This window comes from Podarcis pityusensis (assembly GCF_964106645.2).
Source record: "Podarcis pityusensis genome assembly, chromosome: 3".
Classification (NCBI taxonomy): Eukaryota; Metazoa; Chordata; class Lepidosauria; order Squamata; family Lacertidae; genus Podarcis; species Podarcis pityusensis.
Window position 1 is genome coordinate 63,429,045 of NC_138026.1, and position 27,471 is coordinate 63,456,515.

General features: G+C 42.5%; 1 protein-coding gene across 3 annotated transcripts in view; it reads left to right on the top strand.

Moving 5' to 3' along the window:
- Positions 1-9,717: 9,717 nt before the first annotated feature.
- Positions 9,718-27,471, top strand: part of UTRN (utrophin) — a gene marked incomplete at its 3' end in the record, with an annotated part of 327,288 nt that continues 309,534 nt past the window's right edge. The window contains exons 1-2 of one of the 3 annotated variants that reach the window (XM_080998526.1): positions 9,718-10,000; positions 12,679-12,844. In XM_080998526.1, the coding sequence (XP_080854652.1) occupies positions 12,772-12,844 (73 nt within the window). In that variant the 5' untranslated portion in view covers positions 9,718-10,000; positions 12,679-12,771. Of the gene's footprint in view, positions 10,004-12,678; positions 12,845-27,471 lie in introns of all 3 variants that reach the window. The other 2 variants (XM_080998525.1, XM_080998524.1) reach the window with 2 other exon arrangements.

Here is a 27,471-nt window from a genome sequence, read left to right on the forward strand (position 1 = left end):
AGGCATCCTTCACATGCCAAACAAGCTGCTTTTCAATATCCCTTCAGTTTCAAAAGCAGTTTGTTGTGTGACATTAACATTTAAAGTGTACACACATAAACACACCAAGAATACTGGGAACTGTAGTTTGCCCCTCACAGTGCAATAGTTCTCTGCACCCTTAATCAAGCACACTTCCCATCATTCTATGTTTGGTGAGAGATGCCCTTGTGCGGTGTGCATGCAGCTACTGATAGCGACCTGATGTTGAGAAAAGCTTCTTTGGCTTGGCTGAGCTGATCTTTGGACCTTAACTCATTTTTCTAATAATTTTATATTTTTACAGATGAGATTAGATGAGTTTTTTTGCTTTTATTAATGATTCCACTAATGACAGCAGCTTGAGGGATGTGGTTCTTGAGCAGGGCCATTTCCCTAGTTGGCCCCTAGTTATGGCACTCCCTTCCCTTAGAGGCAGGAGATTCCACCAAACCAACAGGGAGCATGGTGAAGTGATCGACTCGGGAGGCAGCACAGGATCCACAGGGGCAGCAGATCCCAACACAGGTCTTCATTCCCTCCTTTCTTCCTTGGCAGCGAGGGAGGGACCGCTATTTAGTGGTTCGTCTCAGGTGCCCAAATTTCTTGGACCTGCCCCTGCAAACTGGAAAGACCCCAAGCAGGACATGGGGGCAAGAGCAGCCCCCGCCCCCCACGTTGCTGATTCCTATAAAGTTTAGGCTGCTTGCTTCTCTTCTTGTCCCTTCTTGATCTTGTTTCGAGGATCGCAATGGTTTTTATACTGCTGAGGCTCCAGGTACATACAGTAGTGTTTTGGGGATTTGTACCCACATTGCTCCGCATGATCTATACACAAACCGCTTCTTTGGAGACAGAAAGCTGTAGGTTTTGCATATAAACGCATCTTCAACAAATGAACCCATTCTTCTTTGTTTTTATCGGTTTGACAGCCCTGCTTTGCAATAGGCTTCCTCGTGAGTAGGCGTTTATCTACCTCAGCTGAAATGCTGAACCGGCACAACCACTTAAAATATTTTTAAAGTCTTAAAATATTATTCGTTTCCCATATGAGGGGCGAGGAAATACACTCCAAGTGGTCTGTGACGCGGATCACCGCCCGCTTGCGTCTCTTTCTTTCATTTCCCCCCTCTTAACTTCTGGTAATCCGGGTTCCGCCCGCTCCTTCCTTCGCTTCCTGCGCCCTCCCGCGCTCGGATTCAAGAATGCTCGAAGAGCAGGCGAGAGGGGAAGCCGTTTTGCAGCTGCCGAGCGTTCTCTTCCCCCCTCGCTCTCAAGGTGGGGCCGCCGGGACCGCGGCTGCAGAAGGAGCAGCGACGGGTCGAACGCACCGAGCTGCAGAGCCTGTTGTTCTATATAGGAGTGCCCGCGTGCAGGGCTTGTAACCGTACCAGGATGGCCGAGTGGTTAAGGCGTTGGACTTAAGATCCAATGGACGCATGTCCGCGTGGGTTCGAACCCCACTCCTGGTAGTTGGTTTTTTTACTCTCCTGCTCTCGGTAAATTAAAAAGGAGGAAGCACGTAGACAGGGGAAAACCTCCTGGGCAGCTGCAGCCTCTTTACGGCGGCCGCTGGGACTGAGCAGTTGCCCGGGAGGGACGAGAGCCGAGAGCCGCTTCCGCGCCTGTGCAGCAGAGCTAACCTGAAAGGAAGGTGTGCAGAGGATGCATGTTATTAGGAATCATGGGAGGGAAGCGCCGCCGTTTAGTGCATTTAATTTTAACTGGGTCTCCGTGCAAATATAACTTCCATCAGTCCATGCGAACAAGAGATTAAAGCCGGAGATCTGCTAAATATTTTTCGCAAAACTTAAATGGCACGTGCTGCCCTGCAACAAGAATGAAAGCAAATAAGCAGCATTTGCACGTAAAAAAATCGTTATAGAGTGCATGGGGGGAAAGATTTGTGTAGAATTTACAAGTGCGTCGGTATAATTTTGTGGACTTGCACTTCTCTGTCCTGGAAACGGGGTCCAAACCTTCCTAAGATCCAAAGAAAACTCTTCTTCACGGATGCCACCTTTATTTGTACAGAAATCTGCATTTTCAAGCTGACAACAGAGAATAATTCTCGCGGGGAGAGAGAGCTCACAGCCAACAAGCAAAAAATGAAGAAGCCCAACTGGTTATATAACGTTAATTACAAGATATATAACATGTTAACGATTCTGTTACAAAAAAAAATCAGTGCCAAATGCAGTGTAACGAAGCCACAGTAGGGACATAATAATCACACAAATGATAAGGGCAACAGCAGACAAAAATAAGTGAATTGTAAAATGTAGGTCACAAGTAGGTGTGGTGACGATCCAGTTGCTCTATTACATATCACAATGGGAAGCTGGTCAGCTAATAATAATTTAATAATAATAATTTATTATCTGTAACCCCCCCCCCCATCTGGCTGAGCCCATCTGGCTAACACACTTCGTGACGATTTAATCGTGATGCGCGAATGGCAAAATATTGAGGTGAGTTGGCGGTAAATTCTTAATTCCATCCTGAAACGCATCCTCTCAATAAGGCAACACAATATCAAATGTGTTTAGAAGAGTGACACCTACTGGCTAGGTGCAGCTAATTGCTATTATAATACTTTCCAAGTCTATTATAAGTCAGTCGAAGTTTTTATTTTATTTTATTTTATTTATTTACAAATTCATAGTCTGCTCTTTCATAAAATACTGTGTATAAGGATAAAACCAGCAAAGGAACCATAAAAAATCATTAAAAACATCTGTGATGACCTTGAGACGACACTCATAGGCTAACCTTACCTCACAGGGTTGTTGTGAGGATAAAATGTTGAGGAGAACTATGTAGGCCACCTCCAGCTTCCTTGGAGGAAAGGTGAGATATAACTGTAATTAAACAAATAATATCAGTAAATACTGCTTGGTTAAAAGGGGGGGGGGGAATCATGTTGTAAAGGCCTGTGTAAACAAAAAGAAGTTTTCAAAAGATATCTGGAGGGAGGGAGGCTCAGAGCCTGCCAAACCTCTGCTTGAATTAAAAGTTCTTTAACAGAGTTGTGGTTCTTCATCAGAGCTGAACAATATGAGATGCTGAACAGGCAAAGCACTCGCGCAGGTTATCACAAGCCTCTGAATCTCATCTAACCCTGTCCTGAAGGGGCAGCCACATGGGTGGTAATATTTTTAATTAATGCCAAACCATGTGGAACTGGGTATAGGAGGGGTGGCTAACCTGTGGCCTTCCAGATGTTGTTGGACTAAGTTGGCATTCCTTAACCTCTAAAGACCCTCCTGGAGAGATTTGTTATCTTCCTTAAAAAGCTGCAAGTCGAGAAGCTCCTCAGTGCTGCATCCATCAGAATAAGCTGCTGTGTTTTACCCTGGAATGCAGTTATCAGAGGAACGGTAGAACTGACTGCAACATTTAAGAACATACAAAGAGCCTGCTGGATCAGACCAATGGCCCATCTAGTCCAGCAGCCTGTTCTCACAGTGGTTAGCCAGATGCGTATGGGAAACCTCAAGCAGGAACTGTGTACAAGGTATTGTCCCTTTCTGCGGTTTCCAACAACTGGTACAGTCATACCTCTTGTTACGTTTGCTTCAGGTTAAATCTTTTCAGGTTGCATCCCGCGGTGACCCGGAAGTACCGGAAAGGGTTACTTCCGGGTTTTGCCGCTCGCACATGCGTAGACGCTCAAAATGATGTCACACTCATGCTCAGAAGTGGCAAATTGCGACCCGCGCATGCACAGATGCGAGCTGCGTTCTGCTCATGTTGCGAACAGGGTTCCGGAACGGATCCCGTTTGCAACCAGAGGTACCAGTGTAGTCTGAAAAATAGTGTCTCGAACCCTAGAGAAGCAGCCTGCTTCTGAGGCAGAGCATAGTAGCCACCGATAGCCTTTTATCTCCATGAATCTGTCTAATCCAGGGGTCCTCAAACTTTTTCAGCAGGGGGCCAGTCCACTGTCCCTCAGATCTTGTGGGGGGCTGGACTATATTTGGGGGGGGGGTGAACAAGGGACGATGAGCAGTGTGCGAAAGGGCTCCACAGAGGGGCTGGCACCAACAAAGCCCAGCCTCCTTCCTCCTCTAGGCAGGGCAGGGAGAAGCCAGGAGGAGGGAGGGAGGAGGCGCCAGCACCGTGTGAGAGGGAAGAATGTGTGCACTGGCAATCCACACGCTTATTCCCGGACCATCTGTGGGCCAGATATAGAAGGCAATTGGGCCTGATCCAGCCCGCGGACCTTAGTTTGCCAACCCATGGTATCTCTTAAAGGCATCACTGCCTCCTGTGGGAGCAAGTTCCATATTTGCTGCATGAAGAAAAACTTTCATTTGTCTGCCCTGAATCTTCCAACATTCAGCTTTTGTGATGTCCCTTAGTTCTAGTGTTATGACAGAGGGAGAATAACTTCTCTCTGTCCATTTTATCCATGTCATGCATCATTTTAGGAACTTCTATCATGTTGCGTCTTACTTGTCTTTCCTCTTAACTAAAAAGTCCCAAATGCTGCTGTTGTGTTATTTTCCTTTTTTTTTTTCCATAGTAAAAAATTGTACATGCTTGTCGATGCTTTGTGTATGTTAACTGACGGTAAAAGGTTTGGAACAATAAGTAATATGAGCAATCTGCACAGAAAACTCTTTACATGTGTGAATCTCCTTATCTGGAGTAGGTAAACTGCTGACATTCCTCCCCCCTGCCACATTCCTGTGCCTTTTCAGCTAACCCACTGGAGAAGGAAGTGACAGGGACTAGGTTAATTCTCCATCTCTTGGTCCAAACAAAGCACAAAACAAAAACTGAGTCAGTGGCTTAGGAATGAGAAAGCAGCTTATGTGTGCCCCCCATGGGACCCACTCCCAGTCATGCTTACGGCCATAAATGTTGTTGGGGTGTGTATTTAAAAGTAGATTTTGAGCAGTCGAATACCCATTTACAAGTAGTCTAATATGCTTACTATCATACTATTTTTTCATTAAACATTCTAACACTGCTTATTAAGTACCAATGCTTGCCAATCAGACATCCAAGTACATTTAAGCTAATTGGCTAGAACATTAACATGTTTGGTTTTTTATTGAGCAAATACAACCTGCACATGTTTTTCATCATATCTCCATAAGAAAATAAACTGAAGGTGTGTTTGTGTGCACGCATGTGCACACAAGTTGACTGGTAATGTGGATTGTAATCTTCTCTGGTTTATCTGGTTCTTTTAATTTTCAGCTTTCCATCCTAACAACAATACTGTAATTATTAACTGGTGCAGTCAGATACACTAATGATCTGCAAAATAGGTGTGATTCAATATGTTAGTTTAAACTCCAGTTACTTCAGAGTCTGATCAAGGCAATTTTCTTTGTTTTATATAAGGGTTACAAGAACCACTGAATGAGCACAATTTCTTTTCCCAGTTAAACAAGAGACAGATGGCATTTTTTCAACGGAATAGTTATATATGCAGTGTAACACATAACTCATACCAAACTGAGCACAAAACAGGTGTGAAGCTAACAGAACAATAAAATGCAATGGAACAAAACTTGCATTTATAGTACTGAACAAAAGCTTGCTTTCTAAAGAGAAGTGTTATTGTTGCCAGTTGAAATTATCCACCTTGTTAAGAAGCTTTTGACAGGAAGGCAAACTGGTGGTGGTTATAACTGCTCATTAAGGGAATTTCTATACAATGTTCTTAAGGGGCTTGTTATCTTTTACAAAGATAACAAATCACTCCAGGGGTGTCATTAGAGCTTAAGGAATCCTTTAAAAATAATCCAAGGGGTTGTCGGCTGAGGTGCAAATGCATGTTACAAATAGGCTCCTAACATAGAGGCTCCCACAGTTAACATATGAAATGTAATGAAACCAGTCTTTGGACAGCTTCATTTTGAGTAGAGAATCTGGCTAGGGGACAAGAGGAACTAGCTGCCATTTTCCCACTCAAAACTTCCCAGCTACTTTGCCCGATGTAGGCTTCCTGCAGGAAGGGGAGTAGTTTTGAGGAGGGACTCAGAGCAGAAAATATGTCAATTTAAAGTACAGAAACAGCAAATTCCAGTAGCCACCCACCCCTCCCTGCTTGCCACTCAGCATCTCAGCATTTCATTTCAAAATAATCAGTTGGGTTTTGTTAAACATATAGGAGAAAGGCCAAAGGCCAGTTCTTGGAAAAACTGCTTTGCCCACAGAAGGTCCCAAGCTCAATCCATGACATTTCCAGGTAGGGCTGGAATAAACCTTTCTGAAATCCTGAAGAGCCGCTGTCCATCAGACTACTAGATGATGCTGAGCAAGGTAGGCCAATGTTCTGACTCAGTATCAGACATCTTCCTATGTTCTTATATTTGCCACTGGTGAGAGGGCAAAGTTTAGGGTTGAGGCACAGTATAAACTGGTTCTAGTATAAATTGGAACACAACGTGATTGGGGGACATTATTGCTCTACAGTGGTACCTTGGGTTACAGATGATTCAGGTTACAGACTCCGCTAACCCAGAAATAGTACCTCGGGTTAAGAACTTTGCTTCAGGATGAGAACAGAAAGCATGCTCCAGCGGCACGGTGGCAGCGGGAGGCCCCATTAGCTAAAGTGGTGCTTCAGGTTAAGAATGGACCTCCGGAATGAATTAAGTTTTTAACCCGAGGTACCACTGTATGTTTAATATGTACCATAGCTTCTTAAACATTTATGCTATTCTTACAATTGCTGGAGGCTGATACAATGCCCTCAAGGGTTCCCTGGTAATAAAGAAGAGTAGTGGCTCAATGGTAGAGTACCTCCTTTGCATGCTGAAGATCCCAAGTTGAATCTTTGCCATTAACAGGTAGGATTGGGAAGGATCCCTGGAGATCTGCTGGATGGACCCGTGATGGCTCAATGTAAGGAAGTTTATTATGTTCCTAAGTGCAGCACTGAGCAGGTTTTAGTAGGGTAAATGCCTAATTTGTGCAATTCAGCAAAACAAGTTTCCTTCTCTTTGGGAAAACAAATCAGTCACTGTTCAAGACACTGATGTTTCTATCTTGATACTGCTCTATCACTACATACTGCTGGATTACAATTCAGTTTTAGTTACATGTTCAAATTGCATTTGTACAGAACAATAGATTCATGTCTAAAACTTACATTTCCACATAGAAAATGGGCATAAACAACAACAACAACATGTACATATCTTGTCTGTAAATGTTATTATGCTTCTTCTTTTCAAATGCTGGCAGATCTTACAACGTGCTTTAAACAATTCAAAATACTGAGCACTGCATTTCATTATGTGTAGATGAGTCAATGAGGTCTAGTTCTTACAGATTTAAGTCTAATAAAAACAAGATACAGTACTGTATTACAGACAAGATGCCAGAACAGGTGAGTATTTGCAAGGCAGGTGTCACCAGCCTTTTCAGGCCCATAGATACCTGCGGATTTTTGAGTGATTCCTGTGGGTGTCACCCCCACAGCATACTACTCTCATATCAGTATCTCTTCTTCCCAAGAAACTGAAAGAGAAAGTGTGCATGTACACACATCACTTTCTGAATAAATCTGGATAAAAGTTTGATTCCGTAGAATTCATCTGAGCCTTGAAAAGCTCATGGGGTGGAATCCAACATAGCACTAAGTCTCTCGTTCGGTGACCACAATAATTTTCCCTTGCACCATAGAATGTCCTCCGCCTTTCCTCCCCCTGAACATTTTCTAAGAGTTCCCCCAGCACTCTGGAACAGATTTTGGGAGGGTGCAGCTGATGCACCAGTCAAAGCTGGTGAGAGGCATTCTTCAGCATTTTATCCAGCTTGGGCCTCCACAGTTTCAAGAGCACTCCTAAACTGTGTACCTGTTCCTTTAAGTGCAACCCCATTTAGAACAGTTACTCTATATTGTATTGAATAATGTTGCGGCTGAATTTATGTGTAACCCACCCCAGGATTGTTAAATGAGGGGTGGGGTTTATATAATGATAAAACAAACAAATAGCACAGAAGCAGGCAACTTAGATTTTCTGCCAATGTAATTGCTACTGCAAACTTTGTAAAATGTGTTTTGAAAAGTTGTAGTAAACAACAGTAACATTAGGAGATGAAGTCTGCTACTTTGTATTACTAAATTTACCATGGGCAGACAGTAACTTTCAGTTGCTACAATGTAGCTGTGGTTATAGGCCTTGGTTAGTGGTTTCATCTGACAGGATTCAAAATATCAAGTTTTGATAGGACAATTATTGAACACTCTGTTGGCTCTCATTTGTCCAATTATTATATATCAACTACTCATTCTTCCTCCTTTTTAAATGGTTTTAAGTGTTTTCAGGGCTGTTATTAATAGTTATTTATTTGTTTCTTTAAATATATATATATATATACATAGATTGTGTGTGTTTTAGCTGTATTTGTTTTAATTCATGCTGTGAGCCACCTGGGAGAAAGGCAGGAGATATATATATATATATATATATATATGCAAGCACAAGGGCATCTGGTGTTTCAAGCAAAGGTTTTGCAAGGTAAACTCTCACTGTGGCTGTGATCCATGCATGCTTCCTCGAAAACATGGCCCACTGTGCTCAGTGGGGCTTTACTCTTTGGTAAGCAAGCCTTCATAGGACTGCGGCCTCCAATCGCACATGCCAGTTCAGTGCCTCAATCCTAAACACACCCAACTATGGACTGAATCCCCTCTCCAGCACATTGAGACACGCATTTCCGAGCAAGCTAGTCTATGGCCTGGCTGCACAATTTCTTAGTTTAACTTTGGGGTGGGGTGTGCCTTTAAGGGAAAGGCAGTAAAGGGTTCCAGCTCTGGGCAATCTTGAGTTTCTCCTCCGACGGGGTAGCAGCTGACACACCGACCTCATTGGGCGAGTGCGGTCCTAGAATCATAAAACTGTAGCGTTGGGAGGGCGTTAGTTACAGATAGGTAGCCGTGTTTGTCTGCCATAGTCAAAATAAAAAAAATCCTTCCAGTAGCACCTTTAAGACCAACTAAGTTAGTTCTTGGTATGAGCTTTCGTGTGCAAGCACACTTCTTCAGATACCAGATGGTATCTGAAGAAGTGTGCTTGCACACGAAAGCTCATACCAAGAACTAACTTAGTTGGTCTTAAAGGTGCTACTGGAAGGATTTTTTTTATGTTGGGAGGGCGGTACACCACGAGGGTCATCTAGCCCAACCCCCTGCAATGCAGGCCTCTTCTGCCCCAAGCGGGGCTCGAACCTAGAGCCCTCCTGTCGAAGAGTCCCACGCTCGGCCGGGCGCCCCAGGCACAGGAAAGGGGGTCCGAGTTGATTGGCAGGGCGGCAGGCCACGTGACGCTGCCACGCCGCGTTCCCAGCGCTAGAGTGTGGCGCTGCCTGCGCTGCAGCTCCGACGAGGGAAGGAAGCAGGGAGGGAGGCAGAGCGAGTGGTTGCGCGCGCGCGCGCGTTCCAGGAACAAAGTTTCAGGCGCCGCGAAAAAAAGTTCGCTGAGAGAGTCCTTATCCAGGCGGCGGCGGCGGCGGCGTCGTCGTGCAAACTCCAAGTTGCAGGAGGGGCGCAGGCTGCCCAAGTGGCTGAGGCGAGAGGCGAGTCAGGCTGGCTGTATCGCCCGCCCTTCGCAGCCGCGTCCTCCCCTCCTAGCGAGCGAGGAATCCCGGGGGCCCCAGGAGGAGCCGAGGCGGGGAGGGAAGGAGGGCGCGAGGGAGGGTCCGCCCTGAGGGGGCGGTGGTGGGAGAGGCTCTTCCTCCTCCCCCGGCAGCCTCAAGGAGCGGAGCGAGAGGCAGCCTCGGGGCGCGGAGCGAGCAGTTGGGACGCCGAAACTTTCTTTTGGTCCGAGGGTTTTGGTTTAGCAACTTCTTCAGGCTGTCGGCGCTGGGTTTCATTTTACTTTTGTCCCTTTGAGAGGGTGAGAAAGCAGCAGCAGCAGCAGCAGCCCTGCGCGGAATGGAGCCTGTGATTTGACTTGGCCGGGGCAGCAGCGGATCTGGCCGGCGCTTCTCTCCTCCTGCTTCTTTCCAGCAGGTAAGCTGGTGAATAATTGACGACGCCGAAGAGCGTAATGCGATTCCGCGCAGGGGAGGACAAAAGGGCAGCAGCTCTCTCTCGTCTCCCCCCGCGAGCCTGGTGGATTGGAGACCACAGACAGACAAGAGTTTCAAAGCCTGGTGTTTGGTGGGGGGTTGCAGTTCTCCTCAGGAAACGAGCAGTCAGCTGGGGGACAAAACTCTGCAGAGAACCTGGATGCACGTGGGGATTGGAGTCTGACTCGTAGGTCGTAGCAAACCCCCTTCTCTCTCTCTCTCTCCACCACCCCTTATGGGAGACGAAGGGGATCACCCAATTCCTTGGTGCTGCTCCTGCTTTTCTTGTGCCACACGTGGCATTAGTGGACTCACTGATCTATTTCCAGGAAAAAAAGAGTAGCACTTGAAAAGAGTTGGCAAATTCGTCGTGTGCCATAGGCTTTGGAGGCGGAGAGGCCGCTTCATCGGATACCTTCTTTGGAATGGGATAATAATACAGGAAAGCCTTCCATTCTATTTGGAACGTGGGTCTGGGCGCCCAGCTTAGATTGTCAGTGGTAGGATGCTTGCAATGCAAGGAGGCTTTAATCGCTGAAAGTGTGTGCCACTTTCTTTAACTGTCTTTGCCTCCTCCTTCCCAAAAGAGCAGGTACAGGTTTAAAAGCTCCGCAAAATGGTCGCTTGTCTCGCTCACCTTTGGAGTTCTAGGTGCGCTCAAAGCTTCTATGAAACACAAATTTCTCATTAGCTTATCAGAGATACGAATCTCACTACCTGCATGCATTTTGTGGAAAGGGAATCAAAGGAGGCTTAGGCTAGAGTTAATTCTTTTCCTGTGAAGAAGTGCTAGTGGGTTTGATGGCCCTGGTTGTGCCCACCTATGCATGGAGGCATTGGTGGGTAAAATGAGTAGGGGAAACCACCTGTTGCTTCCACTTGAGGTGGAAGGCAGCTGCCACCCTCTTCCTTATCTGCCTTACACTCCCTCCAGACACATATGTAGTAGCTTGTGGAATAGTCACTGGTTATTTTAAGGCAAGAGAACAGTGACCTCACTTCTGTTGTTGTTGTTTTTAACTTACTTGGATTTGTTTCTAATTAAAAAAAAACCTTGCTTGCTTTGCTTCGAAGCAGAATGTGATGAGAGCAGGCACTGGCTGTCCTGCTTCAGGCAAGCTCAGGGTTCTGCTGAAGTGGACTGGCCGTTTCCCTTGAGATTAATGTGTGCAATATCTGGAAAGATGTGTGGACTTGGGCATACAAGCAGATTCTGAGGCAAGGGGTCTAGAATATTTTCTGGGCAGAAGTCATTGTAGCAAAAGTACCTTTGAAAGGCAACTAGAATATGAACAGATTACGTATGCTGTGGTTGTTTAAGTGTGCGTATAGTGTGTGTGGACAGCTGGGAAGGGCTGAGCGTTTGGGCTGGATGGAATCCAAACTCATTCTACGTGTGAAACTTGACTTTGACAGTTGTACCTGGCAATTCAAGCAGTCACATGTTGAGTGAAAGTCTGAGCAGATTTCCTCATCTCAAGACTCATGACATAATTTGGTCTCTCTTCTTTTCCTCAAGAGACTCATGGAGTGATACTCTTGGAAAGCTGAAGTCCATATCCTCTTTTTATCTTATTGCTTGCATGATGGCCTACAGCAAATTCTATCTCTCAGCTCCATTGAACCTTAGAAGGTGGCTGTAATACAAATAAATGATGATATATTGTAAACAATTCTAAGCCCTTGGGGAATGGTGGGAAAATGTATTAATACTGCATTGAGGCTTTAGTAGATTAGTATCATTATCTCCTTTTTTGTAGGAAATAAAAGTTAGAAAATAGACAGGGTTCATGTTGAGAGACTACATTGTCTTCCACCTAAAATGTTATATGGCTAAACTATATAAGAGGCAAATAACTCTTCCCCCTCCCTGTATCTTTCGGAGAGCTAACCAGTCTCATCCAGGCAGGCTTTGGAACAGCTGGAAAACTGTTTCCTTCCACATAAATAAGGAAGTCAACCCAGCCACTCCCAAGCTGTGTTCAAGTCTGTGGGCCAGGATTTCTTTAAAGTGGCAGGCAGTGATGAGAACTGTGCTCTTACAAAGTGTAAGGATGCAATCCTATACACATTTACCTGAAGCAAAGTCCCACTAAATTCAGAAGGACTTGTCAGTAAACAAATACAGGATTGAATTGCATTTGATTGTGTATGGAATATATCTGTAAGTAACCTTATAACGCAGGCTAATTGGATTTTGATTGTGACTTACTAGATATTGCTTGACCTTTGCCCATACACACACACTGTCATGGATACTAAGTTTAAAAAGCACTCTGAAAGCACAGCATGGTACCATGTAATTAAGTGGGTAGTACTGAAAAGCTGAGTTCTAGAATTTGTCAGCAGCCTCCTTAGGTCTTCCTTTTTTATCCTCTCCTGGAGTCTATCCTCCCATAGACTCTGATTACAGAGTAAATTGACCTTCGGGCATCTGTAAGATAAGGAACTAGTCCAAGGCTTAAAAGGAGCAGCAGCAAATGAGGATTTTTAATTACACAGTTTTAAAAATGAGGAGGCATGGATTGAAGGTATTGAAATAGTTACAGCGATAACGTATAAAGTCCTACTTGAGAAAAACTATTTACATGTATTTATTTGAGTGTGTTTATGTTTCAGGTATTACTTCAAAAGCAGGCTGGAGTGTGAGCTGTGTGGACAAAGATTTTAAATAATTCTGCTCAGGAATTCTGAAGCTGGGGCGGAAAAAGGATGGCCAAGGTTTTGGATGAAGGACTAGATGGAGGGCGCAATGAGTTTAGCAACATCATTAAATCCCGATCTGGTGAGTTTCAAGCAAAAGTTTCCAGTCCTTTTTCTTGTGAATGCTTCATGGTAAAAACAAACAAGTGCCATTTACTTGTCATAAACAGAAGAGCTAAACTTCATGTTATGTACAAATGCATGTAGTGGTAGCCTGATGGCCCTTTTTGAAACAGGAAAAACCTGTTCAGGGAGCCTGCAGTTGGGAGTACTAGAGAAACAGCACCGCAGGAGAGAGGTGTTTTAACCATTTCTCTGCCTTTAAATGCCCCAGCACCTGCCCCTGAACCATGGGGGATTCAGATGCCTGTTCATCTTGTTTACTGTCACCTTCTCCAAAGCAGGCTACTGTGTTTGCAATATGGTACAACCAGTGGCTTTGCTACTGAAGTGCCATAACCTTCAATAACCCACCCAAACTGGCACTTCTTCTGTTAAAAGTACTCTCTGGCTACAATTATGCCACTTGCCTGTAAATGTAATTTGGTCCTCTAATTCAAACACCTGATGTGTCTGTCTGTCAAAGCATTGTTCTGTATGTTGGATTCCTGGTTCTACTTGAAAAGACTCTTGACGCAGCCATCATGAAATAAGAGTAATTATAGGCTTCTGTTTTTCTGCAGAGCTAATCATTTCTGTTTTTTTAGGACCCAATTACATTAGGTTTTATTAACTTGTTTGGGCCACTTGTTTGTGGCTTAGAAAATTTACTGTGCACACTGCAAAATGCCTTTTAAAATATTTGTGAAGTTGAAGGTAGTACGTGTCTCTTCGGGAGTTCCCTGGGGCTCTAATTTAATGCCTTACCATAAAACCAGAATTGCAGGACTGGTCAGGGCAGGGGAAAAAATGTTTTGCACACTTGGGAGTGTTTTTTCTTCTCTGTGCGGTCTTGGACTGTATCTTTCATGTGGACAGGGTGTGATTGCACATACTTTGAAAGAGCCCCCTTGAAATTCTGTACTCCCTCCCCCGTCTGCTGCATCCATATATCTCTTGCCATGCACAAGTTATTTAGGCACTGCACACTTTTCAGAATGGGCCATAGGGCCGTCTTTAGCATATGCGCCGCTGTGGTGCAAAGATCCACCCAGCGCTCCCAAATTAACTTTTATTATGCCTTATGTCACTATTATAATTTGAAAAATAGTGCTCACACCTGTACGGCTCCAAAAGGAGGTTTTTTTGTGTGTGTTTTGTTTAAAACCAGCTTTTCTAAAGAAGACAAAGAACACATTGGGAGTCAGTGTAAAGACTCCATGCATTCACTTACGGTCATAGGGAGGTGTCTGAAAGATGAGACGGGCAGGCATTATGCGCATGCGTGGGAGAGCCATCTCGGGCAGCCTTTCATTGTGAGAGTAACCTTATTTCTAGAGGAGCTGGGAGGGCCCTTGCGAGTGCGCATATACGAGTTCTTCTTCCGGAGCCTGTGTGCGCTCCTGTCGCTAGATAGGCACGTTCTCTTTCTGTCTGTCTCTCCCTCTTTCCTGTCACTTCCCCTCCTCCCGGCTTTGGTGAGCGAGACTTTCCAGAGAGATCTCCCTGCTCTCCCCCCAGAATTTGGCGCCTGGGTGCCCCGCACCCCTTGCACCCCTGGGTAAAGACGGCCCTGATGGGCAATGGCATCTTGTCAGTTCAACTGGTGAAGAATGAGAGCATTTCTCCCACTGCCCCCCCCCCCGGTCAGCTCACTTTCAAATACACATATATGTGGTTTGTCTTATCACACAATTGGCCAGGTACTGGAAGCAATTCTGTGATCACTGTTTTGGGTAACATCTGAACCAGGGCTTGTTATGCTCCCAGTAAACCATGTCTAGTAAATCAAGAACAAACCTATAGATCTCAGTTTGCCAGGAGCGAACCAAACTACAATTCCAGGTTTTGATGTAATATGAAGTTAGGGATCATGGTTTGTTTATGTGCAGAGTGAAAGAGCCCTCTTAGTAGCATTCATGGTATGGTAAACTCTGAGATTGGCAGGTATTTGTTAGGTTTTTAACTTCTGAAAAGAATTTTATTTGGAGATATGCTTTATGTGCATATTTAAAGATTTATCAGCATACTTCATTTTTTTGGTAATTCCTGAATTAAAAATACAAGCTTTAACTCTTGAACTTTTGTGATGTTAATAAAATTAGGTATATAAGGAATGGATAGGTGTTGCTGTACTCCAGCTTCCATCATTCTTGACCATTGGCCATATTCCTGTGGTTGATGGGTGTTGGGATCCCCGTCAGAAGTGGAGGGCCAAAGGTTCTCCATTCCTGCTGTATAGGGAGGGATTATTTCTGAGTAAACATGCATAGAATTGCACTGTGCTCTTGAGCTGACCTAAACAGAAACTCAGCTACAGAAATCACCCGAATTAGGCCTGCCTCTTGTATTTACCTTTTGCGAATTTTCCTGAATCTTAGTTATTTATTACTCTGCATACCTGAGATAGGAGCAGAATCTGGGAGAGGGATTTCTCAATGAAAAGGGTGCAGTTCCTCAAAATACACTAGTCAACAAATTAAAGACTTGTTGTCAGGACTGGCATTTGTGTTTTTCATCTTAATTGCTCCAGAAAGGGAAAAGTGCTAAAGGGAAGGAATACTTGTGCTAGTCCTCAAATGGAGTGTTCCTAAAGTGAAATAACTCTGTTCTGTAATGGATAATGCAGAAGAAAGGTATAATTATACTATGATTTGTATTTTGATAATGATCTCTATTTCATTTGGGTGATATTCAACCTATCATACTCTACATAGACACTTTTAAATCAATGGTCTTAAGTTACTTGCCCATTGATTTTAATGGGTCTTTTCTATGTGTGACTAATGTTGGATTTTGCCTTCTGTCAGTTGTATGTTATGTACAAATGATCTAATAAGAATAGTTGCTTGCCCTGGTGCAGAGGGATAAATATGTTTAAAAGTCTTTTGAAGATAGTTGTACACTTTCCCTTTCGTGAAGTTACATTATATTTTAAAGGAGAAAAAATTGTTTATCTGTATTTTAAACAAGCACACTAAATTAAGATGTTGCTTTGGATACCAAGAATGTTTTCATAACTTCAAGGCCCAAAAGCCAGCAATATAATCCAATAGTTTATTTTGTTTTTGCTGCTGGAATGCCAGAATTTTAGCTAGAGTGCAGTGCAGAAAGAATTCAACTAAAATATGTTACAGGTGGGAGTATTGTTTACTCTTAAAATTCTGAACAGTGACTTCTATTTCTAATCACGTTTATTTTCAACTCATGGTGCTAATAATCAATAATCTTCTTTAGGTAAAATTAGTAGCAGATTACTAGTTCACACAACTCTTGTATCAGTTGATGTTGACATTACTTTATCCTAGATAACTAATGCTAATGTTTGGAATTCCCATGTCATATGAGGTGTCTTGTTTGACCTTGGCTCCATAACCTTCCCAGCCATAATCTATTGTTTCTTCCATAGAAGTCAGTCAGTGGGGGCCATTATCTTGCATCTGGCAAGGTCAATGGGTTGCAGTTGCAGCATGCAATTCACTTATGTAGGGAAAAGTAAAGCTGTGCTGTATGTCAGGCGTTCACAACAAAGCTGCAGCGCCCTGTTTCTCATGTTGGCTCACTAGAAGTCTCTAGGAAGTCCACAAGCAGGGCATGGACAATAGTTCTCCTACACTATTGTACCCAGCAGGCTGTGTCTGAACCTGGAGGTACCATTTAAATATCATGGCTAATAACACTTTGTTCTTTGCAAATTTTGCTAAACCCCCTTTAAAGCCATGTAAGCCAGTGGCCATCACCACATCTTGTGCCAGTGAATTCCGTAAGTTTTGCATTCTGTGAAAAAGTACTTCATCTAAATCTATTGTTCTGAATATATTGCTAGTCAATTTCATTGGGTGAGCCCAAGTTTTCATATTATTGGAGAAGGACAAAAAGTTATTTCCAATCATGCTGTACATGGTTGAGAGTTGTGTTCAGTATATATATAAATAAAACGTGTAAGAAGAAAACACAAAAAGCAAAAGTCTCGAACTATTGATTGGAAGATTGGCATACACTTGTGCACTGCCTGGTAGATTTTTAGGCGATTTATAAATTTTAAGTAGTCCATTGGTGCATATTTCCATGTATGGTGGAATTGCCCTAAAGTAAAAGCATTTTGTTATTAGTTTTTGCTAATAAAATAACAAAGCAACAAGCAGTAGTCTTTACAGAATATATTTACAGAAGACATTGTAGACTTACACTGCAAGGAGCTTTTTGGGCATATGTTAAAGCTGCAAGGATTGCTATCTGGGCTTCTCAATCTGGCTATTTTATTATATCACCATGTTATTATAGAATTGTAGAGTTGGAAGGGACCCTGAGGGTCATCTAGTCCAACTCCTTGCAGTGCAGGAATATGCAGCTGCCCCATACGGGAATTGAACCTGAAACCTTTGTGTAACCAGCACCATTCTCTAATCAACTGAGCTATCCAGGCATATGAATGGCTGTCAGTAAAACTAATTTTTATGCTGTTTACTGTTATATATTAGTGTTGCATTTTATTCTCACTTGTTTGTGAGCTGTCCAGAGAATATATGCTTATATATCATTGGACTTAATAAATTCAGTTAAAATATGGTGTTTATGACTCCTGTGACTTTTCAAGCAGTGATTGAACGATCTCTTTTTTCCAAAGACTTTGTTTTTGTATTTTTGAAAGTAGTAATACAATCTCTTAAACACCAAATGTTCATTATGTACTCAGCAGCCAGGAGGTGTAGATTTTTTTTCAATGAGAGAGCCATGACTTAGAAGTATAATACGAATCTGGAAGCCCTGCAGATATCGGAGGTGGTTTACAGCCTACTGTTCATATGTTTTCCGCTATTTGTCATTCAAGGACCTCGTAAGATCACTGAGTGACACCAAATGATGCCTGCCCACTTGTACATTGGAAATTTGCTTGTGCAACAGGACTGGTTCTCTCTCAAGGCATTCCCTAGATTTTGGGGGGTGTGCTGGGGGTCTCCAGTGGGGAGGACAGGAAGGAGAAGCCCTGTTACTTGCTTGTGCTGGATTTTACTTGCTGAAATTATTATTTTACTAAGGCCAAACTGCCATTCTGTAACTAATAATTTATGTTTTGAAAGTTTTAACACATGCACTGTTGTATTTAATAACTTCTCTTACTCTTCCTGGAATGTAATGGACTTGTGAGTTTAAATCTCTACTATGACCTACACAGAGATTTAAAGGAATGTGAAAGCACAGGTATGGCTAGCATGCTAGGATAGACTTCTGATGTTATTTTGGTTATTACATTCATCAGTGTTAAGAGTTTTTTTTTTTTTTTAATAATATTTAAACTGACAGGCACAATCAACTTAGTATTACACTTTAATTGGCTTTTCTATCTTTACTTATGCAACAAAATAACAATTTTGTACTGCCTTGCTTGTTAACAGATATAAATGTTTATGTAATTCAGCTCTGGTTTGCAAAAAATGCACAGCGAGGAGACAGCAATAGAAATATACCTATACAGTGGTACCTTGGGTTACATATGCTTCAGGTTACAGACTGCGCTAACCAAGAAATAGTACCTCAGGTTAAGAACTTTGCTTCAGGATGAGAACAGAAATCGCGTGGCAGTGGAGCGGCGGCAGCAGCAGGAGGCCCCATTAGCTAAAGTGGTGCTTCAGGTTAAGAACAGTTTCAGGTTAAGAACGGACCTCTGGAACGAATTAAGTACTTAACCCGAGGTACCACTGTACAGTAATTTTAAAGAATTGCATACTTTAAAATAGCAGATGTGCTTTACAGAGTATGCTTGAGCTGACTTTTAACCTATCAGGATTTTCAATTGTGTTCACAGTGGTACCTCTGGTTACGTACTTAATTCATTCCAGAGGTCCGTTCTTAACCTGAAACTGTTCGTAACCTGAAGCACCACTTTAGCTAATGGGGCTTCCCACTGCTCCTGTGCCACTGCTGTACGATTTCTGTTCTCATCCTGAAGCAAAGTTCTTAACCTGAGGTACTATTTCTGGGTTAGCGGAGTCTGTAACCTGAAGCGTATGTAACCTGAAGCATATGTAACCTGAGGTACCACTGTATAGATTATAGTATCCAATGTTGCAGCTTCACTGGTGCAAAGGTCTTCTGTGTGTGTGTACAGTGGAACTTTTTCTCCCTCAGCCGTTCCTTCCAGCCCACTGTGTGCTCTCAGCAGATTGTGGGAACGTGCAACGGAAGGATACAAAACGGAATTTGCATCATGCCAGTGGAACTAACCATGTGGAGCATTCAGTACAACCCAATGGCATAAGCCTCAGTTTAAGTGTGGAACTCAAATCTACATGTGTAATAATCACTAGTGTAGGACGGCCTAGGTAACAAATAAAGCAATTCTGATTTCAAGAGACAGAAAGAGGTGGCTTGAATATTGGCTTCTATGGAAAGGTGACAGTGGAAGTTCTGCCACTTGTGTAGTCTAGCACCGGGGGTGGGTTGGGGGTGGGATTGTTATTTGGCCCCAGGAAGTTTCAGAGTGCACCTTTGTTATCTAATATACTTTCTTGGCATCTGTTAAACCTTTAATAATATCAGAACCAGGAATGGCAACTGTTTCCCTAAAGGAAAACCCCATACTGCAGTGATATGCTCAATTTCTGGAGAGTAAGATTCCTTAAAATCAGTGTATTGTAACTTACCAGTACTTTTCAGTAGAAATTCTTAGGATCACACTGTTATAATTTTAATAAGCTTTTTAAAAAACCACATTGAAGATACAAACTAATCTTTAAACATTCCAGAATATTTATTGCGGTTCATAATAAAAAGAACAAATATGGATTACTATGGAAGCATCTTGGTTATACACTCCTCATATTTGGTACAATTAATATAAAGAGGACATAACGAAGATGCTTCCATGCTAATATGGATTCACATTCTAATATACTCTTTGTTTTCAATTTAATATTGGGTCAATCCATTCTTGAGCTTCGTTAGATGTGTGACCATTGCCATTCTTGAATGAAAACTCTTTATTTGCCCTTATCTTTGAAAATTATTCCCACCTACTCAGACTTCAGCATATTGTTTTGCTTTGCTTTGTAATGCTGGCTGCATTTAACTTTGTTGGGAGGAAAGGAGTACTGTGTTTAATTAGTACTTCAGGATTGCTGAGTGAGTGGGAGAAAGCATGGGAGAAACAATTTAATGTGGGGGGAAAGCAGAACAAATTTACTGTGGTTAAAACATCAATTTCTACTGGTTTTAGATGCGATGCCCTTTTGAAATTTGCAAAACTTCATGTATCAAATACAGTGGTACCTCAGGTTACATATGCTTCAGGTTACATACGCTTCAGGTTACAGACTCTGCTAACCCAGAAATAGTGCTTCAGATTAAGAACTTTGCTTCAGGATGAGAACAGAAATCGTGCTCCAGCGGCGGGGCGGCAGCAGGAGGCCCCATTAGCTAAAGTGGTGCTTCAGGTTAAGAACGGTTTCAGGTTAAATACGGACCTCCGGAACGAATTAAGTACTTAACCTGAGGTACTACTGTACACTATTCTACCTTTGTTGTGATGCTAGTATTATGCAGAAATATAAAGAACTAATATCAGGGAATAAAGAGAGATTGAACACTTTGGAGTGTTATTGTTTCCATAATAGTTATGTGAGGTAAGTTACGCTGATATCTGGTAACTGGTCCAAGATGATCAAGTGAGTCTGAGAAGTGACTTAAAAAGACACAAAATTGTGTCTTTACTCTCCCCCCCCCTTTGTGTTCCTTGTTTTCCTTCTTGAAGGTGTGGTTTTGAAAATAATAAATGGGAATAGAATATTGAAGCAGTTGAAAATAGTGAATTTTAAACAAGTGCCCCTTCTTAAGGATATGACTTATAAAAGCTTCTTTGTTTTAAAGGCTAAAGAAACTTCTGGTGATCACTGCCCGACAGGAAGGTTCTCTTAAATAGCAATTTTAGATGTCTTGAAAGATAAAATACACAGCTCTAAAGCAAGGAAATGCCTGGCTAGCTGCCTCAAAGAGTTCACTCTTTGTGGTCTGTTCGAACAAAGGTTCCCACCTGTGGTTCGTGATACTGAGCAATAGCCACCTTGGTTGGGAAGGGGGAACGTGTAGGCAGAAAACTAGAATATCAAATATGCAGGTAGAATAGCTAATTCAAAGGTTTCCACTTTGTACTACCTGGGTTAAATACTACGGGGACAACCATGTTTGCTTTTTCATGTGTCTGCCCCTACCAAATATAAGCAGGAGTTTGGGGAACGGTCTGAATTTTACATCAGCACTCTAGAATGTAGTATCTTAAAAAAAAATCTGTTGACTTATTTTTAAAATTTCCTCTTGGGTTTTTTTTTTAACCCCTGGGAAGATGCCAGTCACAACAACTGTTCATGTTTCAGACTGCAATAGCACAAGAAAGTCCAGTGTTGGTTGTAATTGCATTTGCCCTTAAAAAAAAGTCTTCATGAAAGTGGACTAAAGTCTCAAAATACGATGCTATCTGAAGAGTTCACCGATGAGAATTACGTACGTTCTTCTGATTTCCCCCCCTTGACACTCAAACAGTTGCTGTTGATAGTACTAGCTGCCTTGGCAGTTGCATGCTATTGGAATACTGCAAGTGAAAGTGAACTTGTCATACTCTCCAATTAGTCAGGAAGCATTTCCTGAAAATTTAACACCAGGCAACTATATGAGGGGAGTTCCCATGTTTGTTCATAGAACTTCAGCATCTCACCAGCTGTGTCTGACTTCCATTGGATATGCAATTTCTGTCAGTTGTATCTATTCAATATATAGATCAGCTAAGGGAAAACGCCACCAATAATAAAACAACAAACTACGTTCATTTGCTTTGAAATGGTTTATGATTCAAACTGTCTGTGTGCCTTGGTGGAAGTATTGCTAGCTAGTGATTTCTGTGGCAACAAGTCACCTGGACTTTTTAAAGAGATACTTGGCAGGCTTGGCTTGGGCCATTAACTTAACTAAAGAACTTTTTTTCTACAAAAGAGACAGGAAGTCTGCCACCCTCCCAATGTTGTTGGACTATAAACTTTCTCATCTCATACTGTTGACCATGCTGGCTGAGCCTGGTCGGAGTTGAAGTCCAACAGCATTAGGAGAGCCCTGGGCTCCCCATCAATATTCTACAGAATTTCATCTTGCAGATATAAAATCATAGGCTCCCCTCCCCCAAATCTGGATCTTGAGACATGGGATCAATTGCTTGCCTTTTTATTCACACCTTTTTATTTAGTTACACAGATTTGAATGTTTGTCTAGCACTGTACTGATTGCTGTGTGCGTCATATGTTGCAGGATTTGGTCTAGTTCTGCTGGGCCTTGGTTAGCAGTGGCCTGCAGGATGCATAGTGAATATTTCTGATGTCTGAAGTTCCTAGTTCTGTAGTTGCTACTGGATAGCTGTCCTTTGAGTTTGCAGTGCTGGAGGCTGCTGTTACCTTTCCTTGCAGGTTACGGTGTTTTCAGGCTTTTTTTGTTGTAAAGTTAAAACTTCAATACTTACGGTGTTGAGAATAATGCCTTTTATATCTTTAATGAGTGAAAGTGAGATTAGAGTTTTCTGATACACCAGAGCAGGGATTTTATGACTAGTGTTGGCCTTTCTTTGTTCCCTTCTCTCTTTTCCTCCCTCTTGGTGGTGTAGGATTTGACACTTCATCAGACTTGGAAGAAGGCCAGATCTGCATGGGACATGGAGTTTGAAGTTGCTATTGAGATATATAGTTTTTCTGTTTATTTTTATCTCCTTTAAAAAATGTGCAGGGGAGAGAAATTGCTATGAGGGGAGGTGGGGGGAGGGAGGGAAACAATGGAAGTAGGTGGAGACATTGAAGGAAAGAAAAACATCATTTGTAGGCACAAAATTGTAGTTGGGGAGAATGGAAACTACAGGAAACATGTAGGTACATATTGTAAATGGTTTGCTTTTTTCACACAATGTCAACATGTGCTCTAATTCAGCAGCAGGGCTGGGCGATATATCAATAGATCGTCCAAAACCAGTTTGAAGTCCATGTAAGACCAGTTTCATAATTTTTGACCTGACAATATATCGTGAATCATGGTGTGTGTGAGTGTGTGCATGTGTGCGTGCACCCTATGCAAAAATCACAATGTGGTGTAAACCATGAAACCAGCCAATGCTGCTCTGGATTCCAGCAGCCCCTGTTAACTTTGCCAGCTCATCTCTCCCCTATCCCCTGTAGAAGTCAGCGAATCACAAAAGCAGGCGCCAGCAAAAGTCACAATGCAGGAAAAACCATGAAGCCAGCCAACATTGTGATATATCAGTATATCATGATGCTTGGCTGGTGATATATCACAATGTTGAAAACCAGATATTACCCAGCCCTATCCAGCAGAATAGGAGAAATGGAAAGTAAGATTGATGGTTCTCCAGTCTGTGGCTTATAAAGCATACTTCAGCTTTCGCTACCCTGTGGCCGACCATTGGTTCCTGTTTACTTCTGAACTTGGAAACTGTGTCTTAACTCCTGTTTATGATGGAACTAGGATTATTTCCAATGACTTGTTCTCGGGCTGATAGCCATTGTTTATGTCTGAACCAGGTCTTTATCTATATGAATCCATTTTACTGGATTGTGCTTTTTGAAACAGCATCTTTCTCATGCTGTTGGTCAGTTTTTCCTCGCCGCCTCCTGTGTCTTCTCAAGCTCTTCTTTCCCACTCCTTCAGTCCACTATCTGTGAGAGAAGAAAGTGGTTTCCATGGGGGGGCGGATGGCCAGAACAAACTTGTGTTTACTCTGTTGAACTATAACAATATGAAATAACAAATAGAGAGAACTGTAACTGGGATTCTTGCATGTGAATGCACTGGAACTGTGCAAATTGGTTTCTTAAGTATAAATTCACGTTATAAGCGGTTTTACATAAGTTCTATTATGTGCACAACTCTAAGTCCTTCACACTGAAATCCTACTTGAATTCAGGCATTTGAAAAAGTATTACATTTCTATCAGCATGTATTCTTCAGTGCCATCACATTAAACACTTAATTCTTTAAGCCTCTTGCACCCAAATAAGCCACTTCGTCCATTCCTACCAGCTTTGTTCTCTATACATGAGGCTTGAAAACGTAAGGTTGTGTGTGTTTAAATACTCAGTTCCAGCTTTGCATTTAGAGAGGAAGGGTGCAAAGCATGTATGAAGTGGTTTGTTTTGAATCTATCCTATAAAAAGCAAGTAGTTTAAACAACAAAGCACTTCATATGGTTGCATTAAAGAAACTGTGAGCTACTAAACTGAACCTCAGTCATTATATGGTGGGGTTTGTTCACCTCGGGAGGTAGTGGTGGGTTGCCCGTGTCCTGGAGGTAGTGCTTAGCTTGTTCTAAATGGGATGGCAGTCTCTGTAAAAGGTTAGGCTTGCAGCCAGGGGTGCTCATAGATCCAGCTTTGTCATTTAGAAGCCCATGGGATATCTGTGGCAATGCCTTGCCCCTGGTTGCAGCCTAGCTGCTATATTTTAAAGTTTGTGGACAGTCTTCAGAGGCAGCCCGTGTAAAACATGTTGCAATATTTGCTAATCTGGAGGTTAGTAGAGGATACATAGTTGTAGCCAGGCTGCTGCTTATTTATTTAGGAATTTAATACCTTGTTCTTCAATACAGATGTTTGGGGCAGCTTCTAATATAAAAAAATGTTGAGAAATATATCAGAAAACATATCTCTCTATCTCCACAGCTGTTAATATCTGTTTTTGTTACCATTTTGAAGGAATATATGCTTATTATATAGGGACGCGGGTGGCGCTGTGAGTTAAACCACAGAGTTTAGGACTTGCCAATCAGAAGGTTGGCGGTTCGAATCCCCGCAATGGGGTGAGCTCCCATTGCTCAGTCCCTGCTCCTGCCAACCTAGCAGTTCAAAAGCACATTAAAGTGCAAGTAGATAAATAGGTACCGCTCCGGCGGGAAGGTAAACGGCATTTCCGTGTGTGCTGCTCTGGTTCGCCAGAAGTGGCTTAGTCATGCTGGCCACATGACCCGGAAACTGTACGCCAGCTCCCTCAGCCAATAAAGCGAGATGAGCACCGCAACCCCAGAGTCGGTCACGACTGGACCTAATGGTCAGGGGTCCCTTTACCTTTACCTTTATGCTTATTATATATATATGAGACCTGCGCGAATAGGGCAGTATATAAATTCAATTAAAAAAAATATTACTTGCTGAAATATGGTTTAGTAAGCTATGAATATAGAGCTGAACTTGCCTAGTGTGGTATACCTGTGGCATAGTTCGCCCTATTGCATTCTGTTCCTTTCTGCAAACTGTGAAGAGGAAGCTGTGAGATGTGTGTGCTACAGAGTACGTAGTGGCGCATGAGGCCACATGTTATCATTTCACATTTCCCCTTTTCAAGCGGTGCTAGATGGATAACCTTTCAAGCAGCGACACATGCTGCGATTCTAATCTAAAAAGGAGTTTTAATGATTCAGCCATGTTACTCTGGTAGCCTGAACAAACCCATAAGGCGCAGCTTCCTTTGATGACTTCCTTTTAGTTATTTTCTTGGCATTAATCTGGTTCTCATTGAAGAGGAGAGTTAAAAATGTTGTTGCCCCCTTTCCTCCAGATGAAAAAAAGGATAAAACCATGGCAAGCTGTAGCCAGGCAAAAAGAAAAGAAAAGAAAAGAAAAAGAAAAGATATATCACTCTACAGGGGACCTTATAATGATGATCTGAAAAGGTGAGAAGACAAACAGTGTTCTTATGGGTGGGTGTCCTGTGCATCATGCAAGTGTTGGGCCAAAATATAAAAAAGCAAAGGCATGAAATCATGCTATAGAAATTACAGGAAACTGAACTACAAAATCAATAACACAATTTGGGGCAAGGGGAAATTACAGAAGACGTATCAGCTTTTGTAAGTATTCTAGAAGCAAAATAAGGGCCACCTGTTAACCTGTACATCACTATGTAGAGACAGTGGCAGAGATTCAAAGATGGCCGTGTTCTACCTCTGCTGTCTGAGCGCCAGTTGCTGGGGCATCGCAAATGGCATTCATGTCCTTCTTGCAGGCTTCCTGGTTGACCCCTGTGAAAACAGAATAGTGGACTGGATAAGTCTTTGCCTGATCCAGTATGGCTCTCCTGATCCTTTTAAGCCACAGAAAACTCTTTGTTTGACCCCTTTTAAAGTAGGAAATATTCTGATGCAAGGAAGGAGGGAATGGTGAAGTCACAGGTCAGGATCATGGAGTGTGTGATGCTAGCAGTCCTTTCTAATCCATTTTTACTTGGATTTGTACAATTGACTTTAATGGGAACTTCTGCCAAGCAAGTTACAGTTAATATTCCAGTCGTATAGTCTGAATTCGTGTCAGCAGTCCTAATCTTTCAATGAAGGTTTGTTAAGGAATTAATTTAGGAAATTTCAACCTGGCTATCAATCATATTTGAGACTTCATAGAGAACAGAGTGTACCCAGATGATTAAAAGTACAAGTGTGTGTGTGTTATACAAAAGAAGAAAAACTGCTGTTTGAGATAGCCACTCACCAGGCCACCTAAGAGACATTTATGCAGGGTACTTTTTCAGGCAACACTATTATGGGGCCTAAGGATGTCACCCACAACACCTGCAGCCAGATACCTCACTGGATAAATAAACTGATGCAGGCAGAAAACATACACACTCTTTTGCTGTCTGTGACAGCAGGTCAAGCAGGGTACCAACCTGCCCCTTCCTGATTAGTCCTCTGGAGACCTGCTCCCTATAGAATAGTGTTGTGCATTTCCAAATTAAGTCTGACCTCACTTAGTGGGTGTCCTTCAAATGAACGCCCTCCAATTTTATAGTTGGATCTGGTTTAATGCAACACTAGTACCTAGTACTACCTGAAGAAGCCTAGTACCTTCTTTATCATGTCAGCATGGCCAGTTTCTTACCAATGTATTAAGTGCAGGTATTCCATTTGCTGGCTGCTAATGTTGGTTGTGAGAAGTGGGATGAGGACATACAAATTTGTTTAAGTGAGTGTTTGCTCTGTAGTCAGTGCCGTCTTGAGAATGTGACTCAGTTAACTGGTGCTGGACTCTCGTTTCATTTGCATATTATTATTTTTTCATCGAAATGTTCCTAGGGTAGTTTACGCACCTGTAGAATCAAAACCTGTAGAATCAAAACATACAATACATATTCTAACATTGAAAGCTAGAAACAGTTGTGGAGATCTCATTCCATTCTCATGGGTCATTCGTTCCTATATGTGCGTGGTGGAGGGCTTTGATGATTTCTCCTGCTTTTTTATGCTGTTTGTGGCTGCTGTGCTGTGTCTTGTGAGGTTGTGATCTGATTTGTGTCAGTTTTCAGTCAGTACTCTCACTTTCTGTGGCAGCATTGGAGTTCTTCATCCCCACCATGGTTCTTGCACTAGTATAGCTATTGTATTCCATTTACATGTTACAGTCTGGAGGGTAGGATTGTCATCATACTACGTATTAAAAAGGGAAAGCATCTAGTGAACAAAAACTTGGAGATTATTCAGTTTTAAAACATTTTTTAAAAACTTGTAAACATTGTACAGTGGTACCTCGGGTTAAGTACTTAATTCGTTCTGGAGGTCCGTTCTTAACCTGAAACTGTTCT